Source organism: Nilaparvata lugens, chromosome 9 (genome assembly GCF_014356525.2).
Source record: "Nilaparvata lugens isolate BPH chromosome 9, ASM1435652v1, whole genome shotgun sequence".
NCBI lineage: Eukaryota > Metazoa > Arthropoda > Insecta > Hemiptera > Delphacidae > Nilaparvata > Nilaparvata lugens.
The window spans coordinates 44,149,465-44,170,692 of NC_052512.1; the positions used below are offsets into that span (position 1 = coordinate 44,149,465).

Consider the following 21,228-nt stretch of genomic DNA (forward strand, 5'->3'; position numbering starts at 1 on the left):
GCCTTCTATAGACGGTAGCTGAGACAGGTGTATTGATGTAATATTAACAGGGGCGAGGCGTGACTTTTTGGCTCAGTCATCTCCAGGAACAATTCAGTTGAAAGTGCGAATGAAAGCTGCACCCCCTCTCCTACTTTAAAGATAATGTTCCATTTTTGACGATTATTTATCGACAAAGATGACATCTATATATATAAAAGCGAAATGGCACTCACTCACTCACTCACTCACTCATCACTCGCATAACTAAAAATCTACCGGACCAAAAACGTTCAAATTTGGTAGGTATGTTCAGTTGGCCCTTTAGAGGCGCACTAAGAATCTTTTGGCAATATTTTAACTCTAAGGGTTGTTTTTAAGGGTTTAAAGTTCGTCTTTTAGCATGTATATTCTTCTTCTCTCAATCTCTTAATTATAATTGAAATTTCCATAACATATGTTACTATAGAACTATAATCTAGATAGAGTACCTCTTCGAAACAGTTGTTAACTGGCAACTAAATTAATAATTTTGTCAGGTTGGCATTAAGTTGAGTTGACTTTGTAAAGTTGGCACCAAGTGAAGATTTAAATGCATTTATCGCGAAAAATTGATTGGGCACTGCTACATCAATCCTGGGAATATTATATTACTAGCAGTCAGGCTCGCTTCGCTCGCCATATCCGTTTAGCCAGACCTTTAGTCTGGATCCCCGACTGGATCGTCCTAACATATGATAAAAATGCTCAAATATTGAAAAATGCAGGTGAGCGAAGCGAGCCTGCTGATCTCATTCTTGGACGGCCGCCCCCTGGCTAGACGGATATGGCGAGCGAAGCGAGCCTGACACCTAGTATAAGATAAGCTTACTATTAAAAATCCTAGAGTTGAAAACTATAGAACTTGGCTAAATCTCAAGCTCAGAAACTGGCCCTCAAATTAATTTAAAAAATTGAAATGAAATTCTTTATTCTATATTGATTCATACAACAAGTACATCATCAAAAATGACAGGGAGAGAAAAATAAGGAACCTTGTGCTATTCCTCTCCCAATTTAGAAAGGGTTACACATAGTCCGAAATAGGTTAATTCTTTAGTTGTTTACTTCACTAAATTTTCAGTTCTTAATATTTTCACGGAGTAGATTTTTGAATTTAGATGCTTCAAAACCAAACATAGAAGAAATAATAATAATTATTATCAATAACAAATTGCAAACAAAATAATTATCGTATGGTTTGCAACACTGGCGCGGAACAGTGGAATCGCAGAAAATAGCGATGTCTTTGACCGTTTACTCCACCATGGTTTATGGGGAGAGGGAGAGTGATGATGCAGAAGAGAGGTGGTAACCAATGCAAAATAGCATTACTGGAATCGCATATTTTTGAGAATCACTTTGATGGAGCTGATGATGCCGTAGTCTACTTGATTAGAGCTTGGCGCGCTCGCAAAAAAATGTTTCTCTTTTGTTTTCTTCACTTTTTTTTGTATTTATTTTAAATATTTACAATTAAATAATATACACATTACATATCAATTTCTGTCAGTCATCGGCGAATCCAGAGATGACCGGACGCCTCGCCTCTGAATATTAACTGTTCATTCTCGTTAAAAAAAATTGATTTATATTTTACTAAGCAAAAAATTATACTTTTCAATAATTTCATAATGAATTTTCATTATTGAGATGAAATATTTTGTTAAAAGACGATCTGGCAACAGAGCTAAGCGAGAAAGAGATACCGCTATGCACTTTGTTGAATGATAGACAAGGATAGCAATACCATTGCTAATCAAACACTGCCATTATAACGTGGACCTCCCTATAGGAAGAAAATCGCAAAGTTATATACAACGTCAACCAATTTCATTACCCTGTCAATTCAATCAATCAGTAATCTATACTATAATAAAGTAAAGAAGTGACTTATGGACGTGCAGGGTAAGAAAATTATGTTTGACGCATCATCACGTCTCAACTACTCAACTGATTAACTTGACATTTTGCTTATAGATTATTAATTATCCGAGGATGGTTATAGGCCTATTTCCAATCCCTCAAGATTTCATCAAGTCAAGTTTTCAGTTTGTCAAGTTTTAAAATAGACCCTATCAGAGCACGGGATAGGGGAATTATGTTTGACGCATCATCACGTCTCAACTACTCAACTGATTAACTTGAAATTTTGCATATAGATTTTTAATTAACCGAGGATGTTTATAGGCCTATTTTCAATTCTCCAAGATTTCATCATGTCAAGTTTTCAGTTTGTCAAGTTTTAAAATAGACCCTATCAGAGCACGGGATAGGGGAATTATGTTTGACGCATCATCACGTCTCAACTACTCAACTGATTAACTTGACATTTTGCTTATAGATTCTTAATTTACCGAGGATGGTTATAGGCCTATTTCCAATCCCTCAAGATTTCATCAAGTCAAGTTTTCAGTTTGTCAAGTTTTAAAATAGACCCTTGGGATAGGAGAATTATGTTTGACGCATCATCACGTCTCAACTACTCAACTGATTAACTTGACATTTTGCTTATAGATTCTTAATTTACCGAGGATTGTTATAGGCCTATTTCCAATCCCTCAAGATTTCATCAAGTTAAGTTTTCAGTTTGTCAAGTTTTAAAATAGACCCTTGGGATAGGAGAATTATGTTTGACGCATCATCACGTCTCAACTGATTAACTTGACATTTTGCTTATAGATTCTTAATTTACCGAGGATTGTTATAGGCCTATTTCCAATCCCTCAAGATTTCATCAAGTCAAGTTTTAAAATAGACCCTTGGGATAGGAGAATTATGTTTGACGCATCATCACGTCTCAACTACTCAACTGATTAACTTGACATTTTGCTTATAGATTCTTAATTTACCGAGGATGGTTATAGGCCTATTTTCAATTCTTCAAGATTCCAGTAGGTCAAGTTTTCAGTTTGTCAAGTTTTTAATTAGACCCATGCGGAGCAGGGGTTACCTACTAGTAATATAATAAGGGAAAGAAATTGCTTCAAATTCATTTATTGCCAAAAAGAAAAGGCTTATACATGTAGGGGATGGGAATAATTTACCGAGGATGGTTATAGGCCTATTTTCAATTCTTCAAGATTCCAGTAGGTCAAGTTTTCAGTTTGTCAAGTTTTTAATTAGACCCATGCGGAGCAGGGGTTACCTACTAGTAATATAATAAGGGAAAGAAATTGCTTCAAATTCATTTATTGCCAAAAAGAAAAGGCTTATACATGTAGGGGATGGGAAATTCACGAATGACGCATCATTACGTCTCAACTACTCAACCGATTAACTTGAAATTTTGCACATGGATTCTTAATTTACCGAGGATGGTTACAGGCCTATTTTCAATTCTTCAAGATTTCATTATGTCAAGTTTTCAGTTTGTCATGTTTAAACTGACATTGTGTAATGCAACTTTGTAATTGTTCTTTCACAAAAATAAATTATTATATTTAAAAATAGACTCTTGCTGAGCACGGGTTACCTGCTAGTCAATCATAAAATTAATATATATTTTTCAAATCATAAATTTTGACGTTTCATAATACTGTTGGAGCGTTGTTTCCCGTTATGTCGAAAAAGGAAAGCAAAATAAATTCATGGAGAAAAGATGGTACAAGAAGATAAACCACGACTGGTAGAATTCATTCAAAGTTTGGAAGTTTTGTATCAAATTATGGTTTTGTGTATCAAGTTGAGAAGATACTGTTATCATATTGTGGTGATACTGTATCATTAATGATGTTATTTCCCTTCAAAGGATAAATTTATGAGCCCAAAAAACAGGTCACAATTCGACATATAGCACAGTAAATATATATAATTTATTCTATTATTAATTGAGAAAAACATCATACAGGTGAGATAACACAAGAAGATATGCCATGGTGTTGAACCGTTATGTTGCAAATGTGAGTGTTAACTGAAGCCGATAGTCCTAGTAGTTGTTTTTGGTGAAGCTATGTGACGCTGGTAGTTTCTCATACTGTGCCCTTCTTACACTCTTACACTCCCAACAACACACTAATAATAGACAGTAGTCGACAGTAATTAGAGAAGAAATTTGCAACATAACTGTCCTATACCATCTTCTTATGCAATTTTTTCTCTATGACATTGGCAGTTAGAGTGTTGACCTATTGCAGATTTTTAGTCCTTTCTTTCCAACAGATTATATATTCTGTTGTTTAATTGTATCTCTACATTGTTCAAATACGATCTGGCAGAGTTTCGGAGCTAAAAAAGGATAGCACCATCTGCTTTGTCTGCAGATAGACAAGGAGATAGCAACACCAATGTTAATCACATACTGCCATTATAACGTGAACCTCACTATAGCTAAAAATTAATATCCTAATCCTATACTATTGAACGAGCAGCTTCTGTTTATATGTTTTGATGTTTGTATTTCACCGGATCTCGAAAACGGCTCTAACGATTCTCACGCAATTCAGAACGTAGTAGGTTTATAATATAAAGATTCAATAAAATTGCACTAGGTATTATCCCTGGGAAAACTCGCTGAAGGACATTAAAATGGTAATTATTATTCATCCTTGGAAAAACAGCTGATAATAATTATTTCGTCGTCTATTGGTGATGGAAGTGAGTGAGCGAGTTCATGTGTGTGGGACAGTGTCAAAATTATGACTCAGCTGTTGAACTTTTGTAATCATTCAATCAGGTACTTAGTGCCGGTTGCAAAAAAGCCGGGTTATTTTCAATCCTGATTAATTCCAGTAGATCCATCTTTTCTGATTTGGTTTACGTGAAGTTAATCAGGATTAAAATTGAACCGGCTTTTGTGCAGCTGGGCCTTTGTGAGGGAAATTCTTGCATTCCTCTGGGAATTAATCTCAATTTACTGTGATTAGATAGAACATTATGGAATGAATGTTATAATTTATTCTTTCGTAATAAATGTTTTATGCTTTTGTACTCCAGAGCAAAGTTCCGTCCGGTACTAATAAATTAATTTACTAATAGTTCTAATAGTTTACCTGACGATGAGACATTAACATTGGCAGTTCGACCAGCCAAAGTTTTCATCGTTTGTAGATTTTTCAGTCCTTTCTTTCCACCCGCACCTCTCTCCCTAGGTCTGAACGATTTGTTTTTCCTGTTGAAATAGAAATAAACATGTTATTGAAATACATTTTATAGTGGGAAATCATAATCTATACTATAATAAAGGAAAGAACTGGCTTATACACTTGAGGGATGAGAAAATTATGTTTGAAGCATCATCACGTCTCAACTACTGAACTGATTAACTTGACATTTTGCATATCGATTCTCAATTAACTGAGGATGGTTATAGGCCTATTTTCAATTCTCCAAGTTTTCAGTTAGTCAAGTTTTCAAATAGACCCTTGCAGAGCACGGGTTTCATGCTAGTTGCAACTAAATTCATTCTTCAAATTTCTTTCTGCTATTTAGTTAATATTTGCAGTAGCACAAGTCACTAGTTCTATTAATATAACTTTCATTTGATATCTATAGTATAATAAAAGAATAAACTGGCTTATACACGTAGGGGATAGGAAAATTATGTTTGACGCATCATCACGTCTCAACTACTCAACTGATTAACTTGACATTTTGCATATCGATTCTTAATTTACCGAGGATTGTTATAGGCCTATTCTCAATATTCTTCAAGTTCTCAGTTTACCAAGTTTTGAAATAGACAGTCTAGTTTGAAATAATTACTATACTAGATGTTAGCAACCTTTTTTATATTATGAGTATTATAATTTATGTATTTGTATTCCTGATTAAACTCTTCTGGTTGAAAATGATCGGCATTTAGGCTCAACTCACACTTGGTACTGTATCATATTTTGGTGATACTGTATCATATTTTGGTGATACTGTATCTTATTGTAATGATACTGTATCATGTGAAAGGCTCAACTGACACTTAGTCGACTCAGGTGGAGAAGAGACTGGACTCTAGTGGAGAGCATGTGTTTCCAAATGGTGACACTCAGACCAGTCGATTCTAGTCTCCGCGACGTCACCATTTCAAAACACATGCTCTCCACTAGAGTCCAGTCTCTTCTGCACCTGAGTCACATAAGTGTGAGTTGAGCCTTAGAGAGATAACAATTGATCTTAACAAGATATATTGCGTAGGAAAAATACATAAAAATCAATGATAAATATAATTTATTTAATATTGGGTACAAGCAGTAAGCAACTACTCCTGTAAAGGAATATTTATTATTAACCAACTACAAGGTAAAGCCAGCATGCAATATGTATAGAACACAAAAATATAGATAATATAGATAGGCAACCAGAGTGACCACCAGAGTGAGTAATTCATACCTTTACCCCAAACTCGAAGTATAAATTTGAGGGCACAGCTTCTAAACTACTAGATAATATAGATACTAGAGTCGACACTAGTAATTGACCGAGCGAAGTGAGGTCTAAGATTCAAGTCGACGGTTTTTCATTTCTCTTTATGTTTATGGGTACGCGACTAGGTGCCACCCTAACTACTTGTACCCTTTTAAAACTGGTTTGTAGGGGACCAGTAGACGTGAGCCATCCCCGTCTACTTGTCTCCTTTCTGAGGAGGTGACAACTAGTCGGGGGACACTCTGACGCGAGGGTGCGAGGTGTCAAGTTGTCGTTTACGGTCGGGACTAGTTGACACCTCCGGTCCAGTAGGTGTCAAGTAGTCGGGGTGACAACTTGACGGCAATGGTATATTTTTACGAGGGTACAAGTAGTCGTCTACGGTCACGACAACCTATCCCCTCGTCTCCACTCCACAAGAAATCACCATTCCGGCTGGCTCTTCATTTGAAAGTTGGAAAATGAAGCCAAACTATCAAGTTCTATATGAAAAGGCATTGAGATTCCTAATTTTGATATAAGATATTTTCAACATCATGTCTTTGTGAGTGACCTTCAATTTCTATTTCATATTTACTCTCATTGCCACTTATTTACTATAATATTATGTCCAGGAATTCGAGAAATAATTTCTTTCCTTTAATATTTGCAGTGATAGATATGGCAACACGCTACTCTTCTTAATAATCATAATAATAAAATTTGTTTGATCAGTGTTTGTGAGTGTAGAAGACACAGACATAACTTGAATATTCTCATTGGCCTTCTTATGGTCTCATTGCAATCTGAGCGCAAGTGTGTATGAATAATTATTTATCCTCATATTAATTACCAGACTTCATGTAATACCTCAGTTGATAACCAGACTGATAGCTTCATCTACCATATCATTGATGGATGAAAATTTGACTGTCCTAGCATTAGGCTCAATTTACTCGTAAACGGTGCGTCTGACGGGAAAATATAACTGAACAAAATGTGTTTAGAATTGTGTTCTACATCTGGTTCAGTCATCAAAAGGGCTTATTATTCATTTTTTTCTGTTTTCAACCAACTCGAAAAAATTTGTCCTAAAAATAGCAAAAACGGCGAATATCTCCCGAACCGTGCGTTTGACGGGAAAATGTTACTGAACCAAAAGTGCTTAGAATTCAATTCTACATCATAACCAGTAATAAAAATTGCTTGATCCCTCCTCCCTACGCCGCGGGGGTGTAAGTTGTGCCAACTGGTGCTCTGTAGGTGACAAGTAGTCGGGGTGACACCTTGACGCCAGCGTGCAAGGTGTCATGTAGACGTGAGCCATCCCCGTCTACTTGTCTCCTTTCTAAGGAGGTGACAACTAGTCGTGGGGACACCCTGTCGCGAGGGTGCGAGGTGTCAAGTTGTCGTTTACGGTCATGACTAGTTGACACCTCCGGCCCAGTAGGTGTCAAGTAGTCGGGGGACAACTTGACGGCAATGGTATATTTTTACGAGGGTACAAGTAGTCGCCTATGGCCAAAATGACCAGGTGTCAAGTAGTCGGGGTGCCAACTAGACGGCTACCCACCCATGTTTATATGTTCCGCATTTACAGCGAAACGCAGCAATAGTTTTCCATGAAATTTGACAGGTATGTTCCGTTTTGAATTTCGCGTCGACGTATACATAAGGTTTTTTAAATTTTGCACTTTAAGGATAATACAAAAGGAGAAGTTTTCTTCAAACGCTAATATTACCGTAAAAATCAGACTTCAGAATAATTATTCATCATAAATCAGCTGTGGAGTGGATTATTAATTGCATGCAGTGACGCATGCAATTAATATCTCAATGTAACTTAGTGAAAAGTCAGCTGTTGTGTGGACTATTAATTGAATTGCAAGCAATGAGGCATGCAATATTGATAACTCGAAGTAGGTTATTATTTTCTCTGCTTTCAACTAGGTAAGCTTTTGATGATATAAAAGAAAGTGAGGTCCACGTTATAATGACAGTATTTGATCAACTTTGGTTTTGCTATCCTTGTCTATCATTCGACAAAGCCGGTGTTACTATCCTTTTCTTGGTTCAGAACGATGCCAATTATGTTTTTGACAGTGTAGAAATATAATTAATTAATGCAGAGAATCGGCATCGCTATTCTTTTATCTTTATCCACTGCCATTATAACGTGGACCTCACTATAGTAGCATAGCTGTTTACAACAAATTATTAGCATTGTAATGCTGATAATTAATTAATATTCTACATATGGAAATTACTGAGAAATTGCATTTTATTCAAATGCTAATGAATTAATAATTATTGTTAAACGAAAATCCAAATTAAATGCAGTAAATCACCCCGAAGACTTCTGCTACTGCAAATATTGACAACAGGGTAAACAGCTAGATGGAAATTCGATGAATTCATTAGCATCCGAATAATTGCAATATCTCAGTAATTTCCATGTGTAGACTGGCTGGCCGCTATGGCTTCGTATAAAATGAGCGCTGCTATCCAGAGATTGTCAGTTTGGTGTAAGGGTAAGCATTCCTGACCGGCAATTAGGAGATACTGGGTTCGATTCCCGGGCTGAAAAATAATTTTTGAATAGTAGCGCTCATCGAATTTCCATCTAGCTGTTTACCCTGTTGTCAATATTTGCAGTAGCAGAAGTCTTCGGGGTGATTTACAGCATTTAATTTGAATTTTCGTTTAACAAATTGAATTGGCCTGAGGAGAAAGGGAACATGTCAACATTTTTCATTTTAATTTTTATGGTTGAAATGAGTTGCTTACTGTGGGACACATCGATTGGAGTTGAAAGGGAACATGTCAGCATTCTCTTTATACGAGAAACAGATATCGTATTTTTGCTGGTTTGGAGTGAAAGGGAACTAGTCGTGACACACATGTTCTCCCTTTCAACGCCCAACATTCGAAAATCAACTGTTTGTCAGTTGTGATTTTTATGCTATTGTTAGGTTACCTTTGATTCACGCGTTGCTTTGAGGTTGGATTGCTTTCGGTTGAGGTGTTTATTGTGAAAGTTGAAGAGTGTTAATTTATAATATCATCATGAGTAAAAGGAAGTTAACAAAAAACTCAATTTTTAGGGGTGAATCTTATATAAGTGCTTATACTGGTTTAAAATTGTTGTCTTAGAAGAGTTAGCACCCTAACGACAAAAAACAATCTTAAAATTATCAATACTTTTATCTGTATTCAGTTTTTTCTCTCCCCTGAAAAATTCTGATTTTTGACATGTTCCTTTCCTCTTCAGACCGATTGAATTATTCTAAATAGTATATTTCGCACCTAGAGCAGAAAATGAGATTTTTACGGCTCGAAATCGACTAGAAAAGATTGAGAGCCGGAAAAACATATTTTCCCGTGGTGCGAACGCTATTTTTCGCCACACACAAAAATAAACTATATATATATGAGAATAGTTGTTTACTAAGCACTTCCGAAAGCAGAAGTGGAAGGTGATAGCTCTAGCAAATCTGAGGTAATCTGAATATCAGGAAATTGTCCAAGTATTTTTATTTTTTATTCTGATTTGTCTAAATAACCTAATAGATGATATTCAATTATGTGGGAGGTTGAGTTTATGCTTTTTTATTCTTTCAAATGACAATAAGATGATATTATTATAAATGTTTTAATTATTGAATAATAAACTCAAATAATGAAATGTTTTTTGATCAGCTGTTTTTGATCACCTTTCTTAGTTCCATGTTAGCGGCTGGAAAGGGTACTCCATGCCTAGGCCAGAAAGAAACCTGTTCTGACGTCAGACCAGAGTCGTCTGCAAACTACTATGTCTTTCTGATCCAAAGTTAGTAGACAGAAGGTTGGTCACTCATCTATAGTATTTTAGTTGAAATGCAATTGGAGTGGGGGAACTGCAGCCGTGACGTAGGCTGTAGTACAGAGTAGGCAGAATATCGCATTCTTGAAAATCATACGGTGGCCTATAGTCAAATTATATAACACAAACATTTTTTGACATGCAAGCTTTCTGTTTCTGCTTTACAATAATTATCAAAACATTTGAATAATACAAGCATTCTGCAATATACTAAAAGCAAAAAACCACCTCCTAACCTTCCCTTTCAAACCCTTAAGGTTTCTTTATCTTCTAGGTCGTGTTTATATTTTGTAGTTTGGCTATACATCAGCTTGTGAATTTCGGGGATGAGATATTTTGATTCTTGTAGAACATGTGCTCGATACCAGCATGTGTTCAGTGCATTTATATGAATGAAACTCATTGGATTTATCGGGATCGGTTTATTGTTTTATTGAAATGCATTGGTTTATCAAGATTTTTTATGGGTTAATCTGAAATTATAATAGTATAACGTTGTCTACCAACGCTTTTCCAGCTTATTAACTTTTTCGTGTCACGTGTTTAGATTCTTGGAAAACTTTCAACTTCATTTTATTCATACAAGTTCAACTAACTTGATATTTTAAACAACATCATTAGAATCGGTGATTAATTCGCTATAAGTATGGATAATTTTTAAGTTCTAGGTCAATCTTGAGGGGATTAAACGACGATGTATTTGAAGATACAGTGAATAAACTGTATGCTCAGTGTGGTTACTCTATCACATTTTTACTACACGTGACGTCACGCTGGCATTCCCCCCACCACTTCGAATCTTACACCTGTGAGTGATCAACCTTCTGTCTACTAACGTTGTTTCTGATCTACGTCGGGACTGGAAAACAGCTGCTTTCTGTGCAGTGTGGCGCAAAATACTTTTATCTGTATTCAGTTTTTCTCTCCCCTGAAAATTCTGATTTTTGACATATTCCCTTTCTCTTCAGACCGATTCAATTATAATAATAATAATTATTGTTGATACAACAACCCAAACAGCTATTAGTTGTTTACACACCGATATCTCGCCGACACTTCAGGACAGGACAGAATTTACTCTGATGGACAGTAGAATAGGAGGCTGTGGTTTTCAACTGCGCAAGGTCTACTGTTCACAGAACTACTAGTTCCAACCATAACCATGACCCAAATTCCACCAGAAACCTGACATACTATAGACCTACATAACGATCTGGGTAGCTCTCTCTATAACGCTGGCCTCAGCTGAAGGAACAGCAGCTGCCTGCATCCCGTCTCTAGTCCCTCCCAAGGGTGGCCAACAGCGATTGCTCGTCGGAGACAATTGATTGAACGGCGATCTAGTCGAAACTGACGAAGCTTGCTGCTGATTGGTGGTTGAAGAAGCCTTCTGATTGGTTGATGAGATATGTTGAACGTTTTGTCTCTTGGATAACGGAGCATGGACTAGACCACCGTACCTGAGTCATGGTTTAATTTGAGATAAAAGTGTTTGATTTAATAGTGTAGTCCACGTTATAATGGCAGTGGAGAAAGATAGGAAAACAACGTTGCCAAACATCTGTCTTAACAATGCCTTCTATAGATGGTAGCTGATACAGGTTTATTGATGTAATATTGACTGTTCTTTCTCATTTAAATAATCAATTATATTTTATTTAGCAAGAAATTATATTTGACAATAATTTCATAATCAAGATGAATATTTTGTTAATCAATTATATTTCATCAAGCGAAAATGATATTTTTCTACAACTGCGCGTAAAAAAAAGAATTTACATACTCAATTCTCCTCGTAAAACAGCTTATTTCTGAGGAGAATCTACTTTTTCGCTCGCTAACCATCCGCGCATGCGCAGTGGATTTTCTTTACGCTCGGTAATCATTCGCGCATGCGCAGAAGAGTTTCTTTACGCTCGCTAATCAGCTGATGGTAAGCAGCACGCCAAAGGGTCAGATCTTAACCTAAAAAGTCGGTAATTGTAACTCCGCTGATATAAGTAATTCAACAGGTTTGGGCAGTTGTAGAGAAAATTTTGTATGTAATTCGCGCGTAATGCTTCTTTATCGCTCTTGCAAAATTATCACGCTCCGCTTCGCGTCGCGTGATAACTGTTTTGCGCGAGCGATAAAGTCGCGCATTACGCTCTTAATACATAAATAGCTATTTTCAATAATTTCATAATCAAGATGAAATATTTTGTTAATCAATTCTTAATTCTACATTGTTAAAAGACGATCTGGCAACAGAGCAAAGCGAGAAAGAGATCCGCTTTGTTGAATGATAGGCAAGGATAGCAATACCATTGCCAATCAAACACTGCCATTATAACGTGGACATCACTATAGAATTTCCTATTCCTTTAGAGCAAAGGAATTTACTGTAATTCTATTCTATACTTTAATTGCTTAATTGAGTATAATATCACAGAGGAAAGACAGCATTACAAGATATCCCATGGTAGAGATAGTTTATGTTGCAAATTTCTTCTCCGATTACTGTCGACTACTGTCTATTATTAGTGTGTTGTTGGGAGTGTAAGAGTGTAAGAAGGGCTCAGTATGAGAGACTACCAGCGTCACATAGCTTCACCAAAAACAACTACTAGGACTATCGGCTTCAGTTAACACTCACATTTGCAACATAGACACCCTATACACTGTCTATTATTAGTGTGTTGTTGGGAGTGTAAGAGTGTAAGAAGGGCACAGTATGAGAGACTACCAGCGTCACATAGCTTCACCAAAAACAACTACTAGGACTATCGGCTTCAGTTAACACTCACATTTGCAACATAGACACCCTATACACTGTCTATTATTAGTGTGTTGTTGGGAGTGTTAGAGTGTAAGAAGGGCACAGTATGAGAGACTACCAGCGTCACATAGCTTCACCAAAAACAACTACTAGGACTATCGGCTTCAGTTAACACTCACATTTGCAACATAACGGTCCAACACCATGGCATATCACCACAAATGATACATTATCAACACTAAATGATACAGTATCATCTCAACTTGATACGCAACACCATAATTTGATACTAATTCTACAAGCCATGGCATATCTTCTTATGCTATCTTTTCTCTAAGGTATCACTACAAATGATACAGTATCAACACACTATGATACAGTATCATCTCAACTTGATACACAACACCATAATTTGATACTAATTCTACAAGCCATGGCATATCTTCTTATGCTATCTTTTCTGTATGGTAATAGCAAACTGGATTAAACATAGAGGAAGAGAGAGAGAGAGAGAAAAAGAGAGAGAGAGAGAGAGAGTGAGAGAGAAAGCTGGACTTACGCAATTCTATTTATGGTAAGATTTACTGAAGAGATGGTCACAAGGTGGCTAAGTGTAAGCATGGGGGAAAAACACACATTATAAATAAATGAATACATTTAAATACATTAAAATATTTTTTACCACAAAATTTACTCTTTTTAATTTCCTTGCCCTATTACCATAGGTAAGGAAAGTATTGCTTTCCAAAAAAATCTGGTGTGGTACACTCACACAACTTTCCTTGCTCATATTTGAAACTACGATCAGACTTTTGTATATGTGTATATATAATTGTTCTCAGAGTACTTTTTCCTTTGTGTAAATTGGGAAATTCGATGATTTTTTTAGTCGTCATTTTTTAAAGTCGTCAAAACAGCTGTTCTACAGATGAAATATCTCGACTATGTGTTCTTTTTATGAACTGCTCTACCTACCTACCTCATGCACGAGAAGGTGGTTACAAAGTCCATTTCTCAAGGATGGGGTGGACTCCCCATTAGTTTCCCAGAAAGGAGACTCATGCCAGTTAATAGAGCTGATAAATAACTATACAGAGTATGAATTTGAAAAAAATCGGTCGAGCTATTTTGAAAAAATCGTGAAAAACATGGTTTTTTTAGTAATTATCCGCCATTTTTCTCAAGTATATCACGGAGCTCCTGCAATTTTCTCAGAAATGGGACTCATGTCAGTTGATAGGGCTTATAAATAGCTATCCATGGTATGAATTTAAAGAAAATCGTTAGAGTTGTTTTCGAGAAAACCGTGAATAACATGGTTTTTTAGTGATTATCCGCCATTTTTCAAAAGAATATTACGGAGCTCCTGCAATTTTCCCAGAAATGAGACTCATGTCAGTTGATAGGGCTTATAAATAGCTATCCATGGTATAAATTTGAAGAAAATCGTTAGAGCCGTTCTCGAGAAAACCGTGAAAAACATGGTTTTTTAGTAATTATCCGCCATTTTGAATTCAATTTTATTGAATTTCTTATTGTCAGATCCTCATGGTATAAGGACCTTAAGTTTAAAATTTCAAGTCAATCGGTTGATTAGGAATGGAGTTATCGTGTTCACAGACATACACACATATACACACACACACACACACAGATCAACACCCAAAAATCATGTTTTTGGACTCATGGGACCTTGAAACGTATAGAAAACTTGAAATTAGGGTACCTAATTATGTGTGTGTGTGTATGTGTGTGTGTATGTCTGTGAACACGATAACTCCATTCCTAATCAACCGATTGACTTGAAATTTTAAACTTAAGGTCCTTATACCATGTGGATCTGACAATAAGAAATTCAATAAAATTGAATTCAAAATGGCGGTTAATTACTAAAAAACCATGTTTTTCTCGAAAACGGCTCTAACGATTTTCTTCAAATCTATACCATGGATAGCTATTTATAAGCTCTATCAACTGACATGAGTCTCATTTCTGGGAAAATTGCAGGAGCTCCGTAATATTCTTGTGAAAAATGGCGGATAATCACTAAAAAACCATGTTATTCACGGTTTTCTCGAAAATGGCTCTAACCATTTTCTTCAAATTCATACCATGGATAGCTATTTATAAGCCCTATCAACTGACATGAGTCTCATTTCTGGGAAAATTGCAGGAGCTCCGTAATATTCTTGAGAAAAATGGCGGATAATTACTAAAAAAACCAAGTTTTCCACGATTTTCTCAAAATAACTTGACCGGTTTTTTTTCAAATTCATACCCTGTATAGTTATTTATCAGTCTCCTTTCTGGGAAACTAATGAGGGTCCACCCCATCCTTGAGAAATGGACTTGGTAAATGGTAACCTCCTTCTCGTGCATGAGGTAGGTAGGGTAGCGCAGTTCATAAAAAGAACACATAGTCGAGATATTTCATCTAAAGAACAGCTGTTTTGACGACTTTAAAAAAATTAGGACTAAAAAAATCATCGAGTTTCACACAATTTACACAAAGAAAAAGGACTCTGAAAACAATTATATATACACATATACAGAAGTCTGATCGTAGTTTCAAATATGAGCAAGGAAAGTTGTGTGAGTGTACCACACCAGATTTTTTCAAAGGCTACCAATTATTAAAACACGATAAAACATATTGATATTATAGTGAGGACTACATTATAATGGCAGTGGAGAAAGATAGGAGAACAATGTTTCCGATCCTCAGTCTTGTCAATGCCTTCTATAGACGGTAGCTGACATAGGTTTATTGATGTAATATTAACTGTACATTCTTATTTAAAATAATCAATTATATTTTATTGAACAAGAAATTATATTTTTCAATAATATCATAATTAAGATGAAATATTTTGTTAATTACTTATTAATTTTACATTGTTAAAAGACGATCTAGCAACAGAGCAAAGCGAGAAAGAGATCCGCTTTGTTGAATGATAGACAAGGATAGCAATACCATTGCTAATCAAACACTGCCATTATAACGTGGACCTCACTATAGCTGTGTATTAAAATAAAGGTTACTTGATAATTTTTTTTATTGTTACCACAACTATAATTTTCAACTAATAGGGGTACAATACTTTAAATATTTTTACCATAATACTGGATTTCTTAAACCAATACTACATTTCCATTATTTTTGTTACCAAAACTTTATTCGTCAACTAATGAGCCTTCTACTCTACTGAAGGGAATAGTATATTTCGCACCTAGAGCAGAAAATTATATTTTTCGCCACACTGCACAGAAAGCAGCTGTTTTCCAGTCCCTACGTAGATCTGAAAGACCTTGTTTGCAGACGACGTCAGAAAAGGGTTTCTTTTCCGGTCTAGGCCAGAAAGTTGTCTCTTTCCAGCCGCTCATGGAAGTAGTTAATAAGTCATCCGCTAGATCGGGCGAGTGTCCACTTTCATCATCAGCTGAAGTCGCCATGATTTCAGTTCCAGTTTCGAATCAAACTAATTCGCTTCGCAACCAGTTTTATTCAATTATTTATTGTTTATTAGTGCATTCCGAATTTTCAAAAATGCTTGAAGATGACTGTGGTATTCCAAGTGAAATTTTAAAAGAATCTGAAATACTGACTGCAAATCTTCTACCACTAAAATCAAGAGATAGGTACGATAGCTTAATGAGTATTCTTTATTTTGTATTCTTTATTTATTTTGTCAGCAATACCTGTAGTGTGGCGAAAAATATCGTTCGCACCACGGGCAAAAATGTTTTTCTGCTCTAGGTGCGAAATACACTATTTCCGGCTCGAAATCGGTTTTCATGTCCGAGGCCTGAGAGCCGAAAAGATTGAGAGCCGGAAAAACATTTTTGCCCGTGGTGCGAACGATATTTTTCGCCACACTACAGGTATTGCTGACAAAATAAATAAAGAATACAAAATAAAAAATACTCGTTATCGTTTAGTGGTAGAAGATTTGCAGTCAGGATTTCAGATTCTTTTAAAATTTCACTTGGAATATCACGGGCGTCGTCATCTTCAAGCATTTTTGAAAATTCGGAATGCGCTAATCAACAATAAATGATTGAATAAAACTGGTTGCGAAGCGAATGCTGAATTAGTTTGATTCGAACTGAAATAATGGCGACTTCAGATGAAGAAAGTTGACACTCGCCCGATCTAGCGGATGACTTATTAACTACGGACTTCAATGTTAGCGGCTGGAAAGAGTACTCTGTTTCTTACGTCAGACGAGAGTCGTCTGCAAACAAGGTCTTTCAGATCTACGTAGGGACTGGAAAACAGCTGCTTTCTGTGCAGTGTGGCGAAAATAACGTTGCCGATCCTCTGTCTTGCCACTGCCTTACATAGAGGATAGCTGATACCAGTATATCATTCTTGTTTTAAAATAATGTATACTATAATGAAGGAAAGAACTGGCTTATACACTTGGGGGATAGGAAATTCACGAATGACGCATCATCACGTCTCAACTACTCAACTCATTCACTTGAATAATAATAATATCGAGTGACCTGGCCGCAGTCGAGTGGATCAGATGCTGGCTTTATGATTCAGAGGCCCGGGTTCAAATCCCGGCCCGGGCAAGATATTTATCTCGGGCCACTCCCGTGTTTCGGATGGACACGTTAAGCCGTCGGTCCCGGCTGCCTAAAAAGCAGTCGTTAGGTCATGTCAGAGGCCCTGAAATTGATCAGTTGCGACCTGAAAATTCTGACACCAGACCTGAGCCAGCCAGGTCACTCGATATTATTATTATTATTATTCACTTGAAATTCTGCATCTACATTCTTAATTCACCGAGGATGGTTATAGGTCTATTTTTCAAAACTTCAGTTAGTCAAGTTTATAAAATTGGACCCTAGCAGAGCTCGGATTACCTGCTAGCAAATAAATAAATATATAAAAAATAAGTATTTACTTACCTGATGACATTTTCGTTGGGTATATGGTTCTGGACACGATTGTGTATTAGACTAGGTTTTGCTCCATCTGCTAGAAACAAGAAACAAACATAAAAATTAGGAATCGACCATCTAGAATTTTTCTCAAATTTTCAATGGTTTCATGAAATTTCAATAGTTTCTCAAATTTTCAAGAGCATGGAGCATAAGGTTTTGCTCATGAGCAAAAGGTAGAAGCAAAAGCATTTGCTCATTTTTATATGAATAAGCTTTACCTTATACTCTTACCTTATGCTCCTGAACTCTGGAGCAAATGCTCACGTATTTTAGAGATTTTTCATCAGCTTATTCGCTTTTGTAGCCTTACTTTGTTTTTATAGCTCACGGAAGCACTAAATATGCAAGTAGGGGGCACCGCTTGTGTTTGCGTCGTCTGCTCTGTTCTCTATTTATGAATAGTTTTAGGTTAGTTGAGTTTAGAATTTTGAAATAATAGCGTGAAAAAATGTCATCACTATAATAATATTCAGCATAATCTTATAATATCAATAGCTTCTTACAATCGTCTACACTCTAATCTTCTTAAATGCCTATTTCCTATTTTGTGATGGCTATCTTTATATCAGATTCTTTTGTATGAATAATGGTGATACATATATTTGTTGAATCTTAAGAGTTTTATAGTTCTCAACTATTGGTTGTGATCGTATCTGGTATAGTTTCCTCTTCCTCGTACGAATTAGTTGAGCCATTTTACTATGAGCAAAAGGTGATAAGCTGCTCTAGACTAGACTCGCCTTTTTTGAAGCATTTGCTTTAAAAGTTGAGCAAATGCTCTAGTTTATTCATACAATTTTGAGCATAAGCTTTTACTTTTGAGCAAATGTTCAAACTATTTTTTTGATGAGCATGAGCAAAAGGTTTTTCCTCCACCTACTGTCTAAAGTACTTACTTTACTCCCTGAATCATAATACTAAAGTGTCACTTTTTCGCTCTTGGTAGTAAAAAACAGAAAAACTCCCTAGGGAGGAAAAGTGACTCCATTTAAATAACATGGGAAGCATCTCTATTTTAAAAACTTACATTGTAATAGGTTAGAAGGTCTAAGCTCAGATGAGGAAGCATATAGAGTAGTCAGTCATTGAGCCAACTAAATTCAATACCTCAACCAGATTTGATCAACATATGAAATATATGTCTGTATGCTAAAATTTTCACAAACTTCATAATCACTATACTAAAAAATGTATATTTTTTATATTCCATACGCTATTCAAAGTACCAGCCAACGAATAGGCCTATTCCTTATTAACTAATCAAATTTGAAACGGGAACTTCATCATAGCTGTAGCTGTGGCGGTCATTGTTGTTACAACTTTTGCCGACAGATAGCGCTGTAGTCGGAGAACTGTGATTACAAGCCAGCTGTTTCTGTTTACTTTTTAGATTTTGTTGTAACACATAATTTGGTCACGTACGTTTTTAAAAATTATTTTATTTGCAGTTTTTATAAAAATGTAGGTGGAGGAAAAATGTTGTGTATATCACGAGTGAAAAATGTTTTTTCTCCTTCAGGAAAATTGTTACCCTCGGCTTCGCCTCGGGCTTCAAACTTTTCCCTCAGGGAGAAAAAACAGCACTTTTCACTCTAGATATACAAATAACTATTGCTCACGTTTATTCATAGAAAATGAAGCAAATGTTCCACATTTTACAAGTAATAAGCAAATGCTCAACTTTATTCATAACCTAACCTAACCTAACCTTGCTCACGTTTATTCATAGAAAATGAAGCAAATGTTCCACATTTTACAAGTAATAAGCAAATGCTCAACTTTATTCATAACCTAACCTAACCTAACCTTGCTCACGTTTATTCATAGAAAATGAAGCAAATGTTCCACATTTTACAAGTAATAAGCAAATGCTCAACTTTATTCATAACCTAACCTAACCTAACCTTGCTCACGTTTATTCATAGAAAATGAAGCAAATGTTCCACATTTTACAAGTAATAAGCAAATGCTCAACTTTATTCATAACCTAACCTAACCTAACCTAACCTAACGTTGCTCACGTTTATTCATAGAAAATGAAACAAATGTTCCACATTTTACAAGTAATAAGCAAATGCTCAACTTTATTCATAACCTAACCTAACCTAACCTAACCTAACCTAACGTTGCTCACGTTTATTCATAGAAAATGAAACAAATGTTCCACATTTTACAAGTAATAAGCAAATGCTCAACTTTATTCATAACCTAACCTAACCTAACCTTGCTCACGTTTATTCATAGAAAATGAAGCAAATGTTCCACATTTTACAAGTAATAAGCAAATGCTCAACTTTATTCATAACCTAACCTAACCTAACCTAACATTGCTCACGTTTATTCATAGAAAATGAAGCTAATGTTCCACATTTTACAAGTAATAAGCAAATGCTCAACTTTATTCATATGGCCCTTTGTCTCTTTTCTATATACAAGTGAGATAGATCCCGTGTATAGCTACGTACTATAGGCCTACTGACATTTGTGTTGTTTTTATGTTGTTTTGTGTTGTTTTTATGTTGTTTAGTGTTGTTTTTATGTTGTTTTGTGTTGTATTGTGTTGTTTTCATTTTGTTTTGCATTGTTTTCATGTCGTTTTGTGTTGTTTTATGTTGTTTTCATACTGTTTCATACTGTTGTTTTCATTACTATGGACTACTTTTTACGCCATTACTGTGTAATGTACTGACCTCTGTTGAGCCTGGCCTTCCGGCCGGCGTCGTTGAAGGCATGATTGGCGCGGAAGAAAGCGCGCAGAATGGCCCACCTAAACACAGCCACCGGATCACAGCCGACCAGTTCGCGAACGAACGCCATACTCGACTTCTTCAGAACGCCAACCATCTCTGTGCGCATCAAATCTAGGTTCTTTTCGCGCATCTCTGCCACCTGTCCAATAATAACAATGAATTTAATTATTACAGAAATAACTAGCATAGAGAAAAGATAGCATAAGAAGATATGCCATGTTTTGTAGAATTCGCTCAAAGTGTGGAAGTTTTGTATCAAATTATGGTTTTGTGTATCAAGTTGAGAAGATACTGTATCATGTGTGTCGATACTGTATCATTTATGGTGATATCATAGAGAAAATATAGCATAAGAAATATGCCATGTTTTGTAGAATTCGCTCAAAGTGTGGAAGTTTTGTATCAAATTATGGTGTTGTGTATCATATTGGGATGATACTGTATCATGTGTGTCGATACTGTATAATTTATGGTGATATCATAGAGAAAATATAGCATAAGAAATATGCCATGTTTTGTAGAATTCGCTCAAAGTGTGGAAGTTT

At 35.9% G+C, this 21,228-nt stretch overlaps 1 protein-coding gene across 1 annotated transcript in view; it reads right to left on the minus strand.

The window, feature by feature from the left end:
- The window catches only part of LOC111060361 (unconventional myosin-IXa), a 176,120-nt gene that overhangs the window by 74,167 nt on the left and 80,725 nt on the right, over nucleotides 1–21,228 (minus strand). Inside the window, 4 exon segments of the mRNA XM_039435347.1 lie at nucleotides 5,010–5,128; nucleotides 11,425–11,679; nucleotides 17,898–17,967; nucleotides 20,624–20,822. Of these exon segments, the coding sequence (XP_039291281.1) occupies nucleotides 5,010–5,128; nucleotides 11,425–11,679; nucleotides 17,898–17,967; nucleotides 20,624–20,822 (643 nt within the window).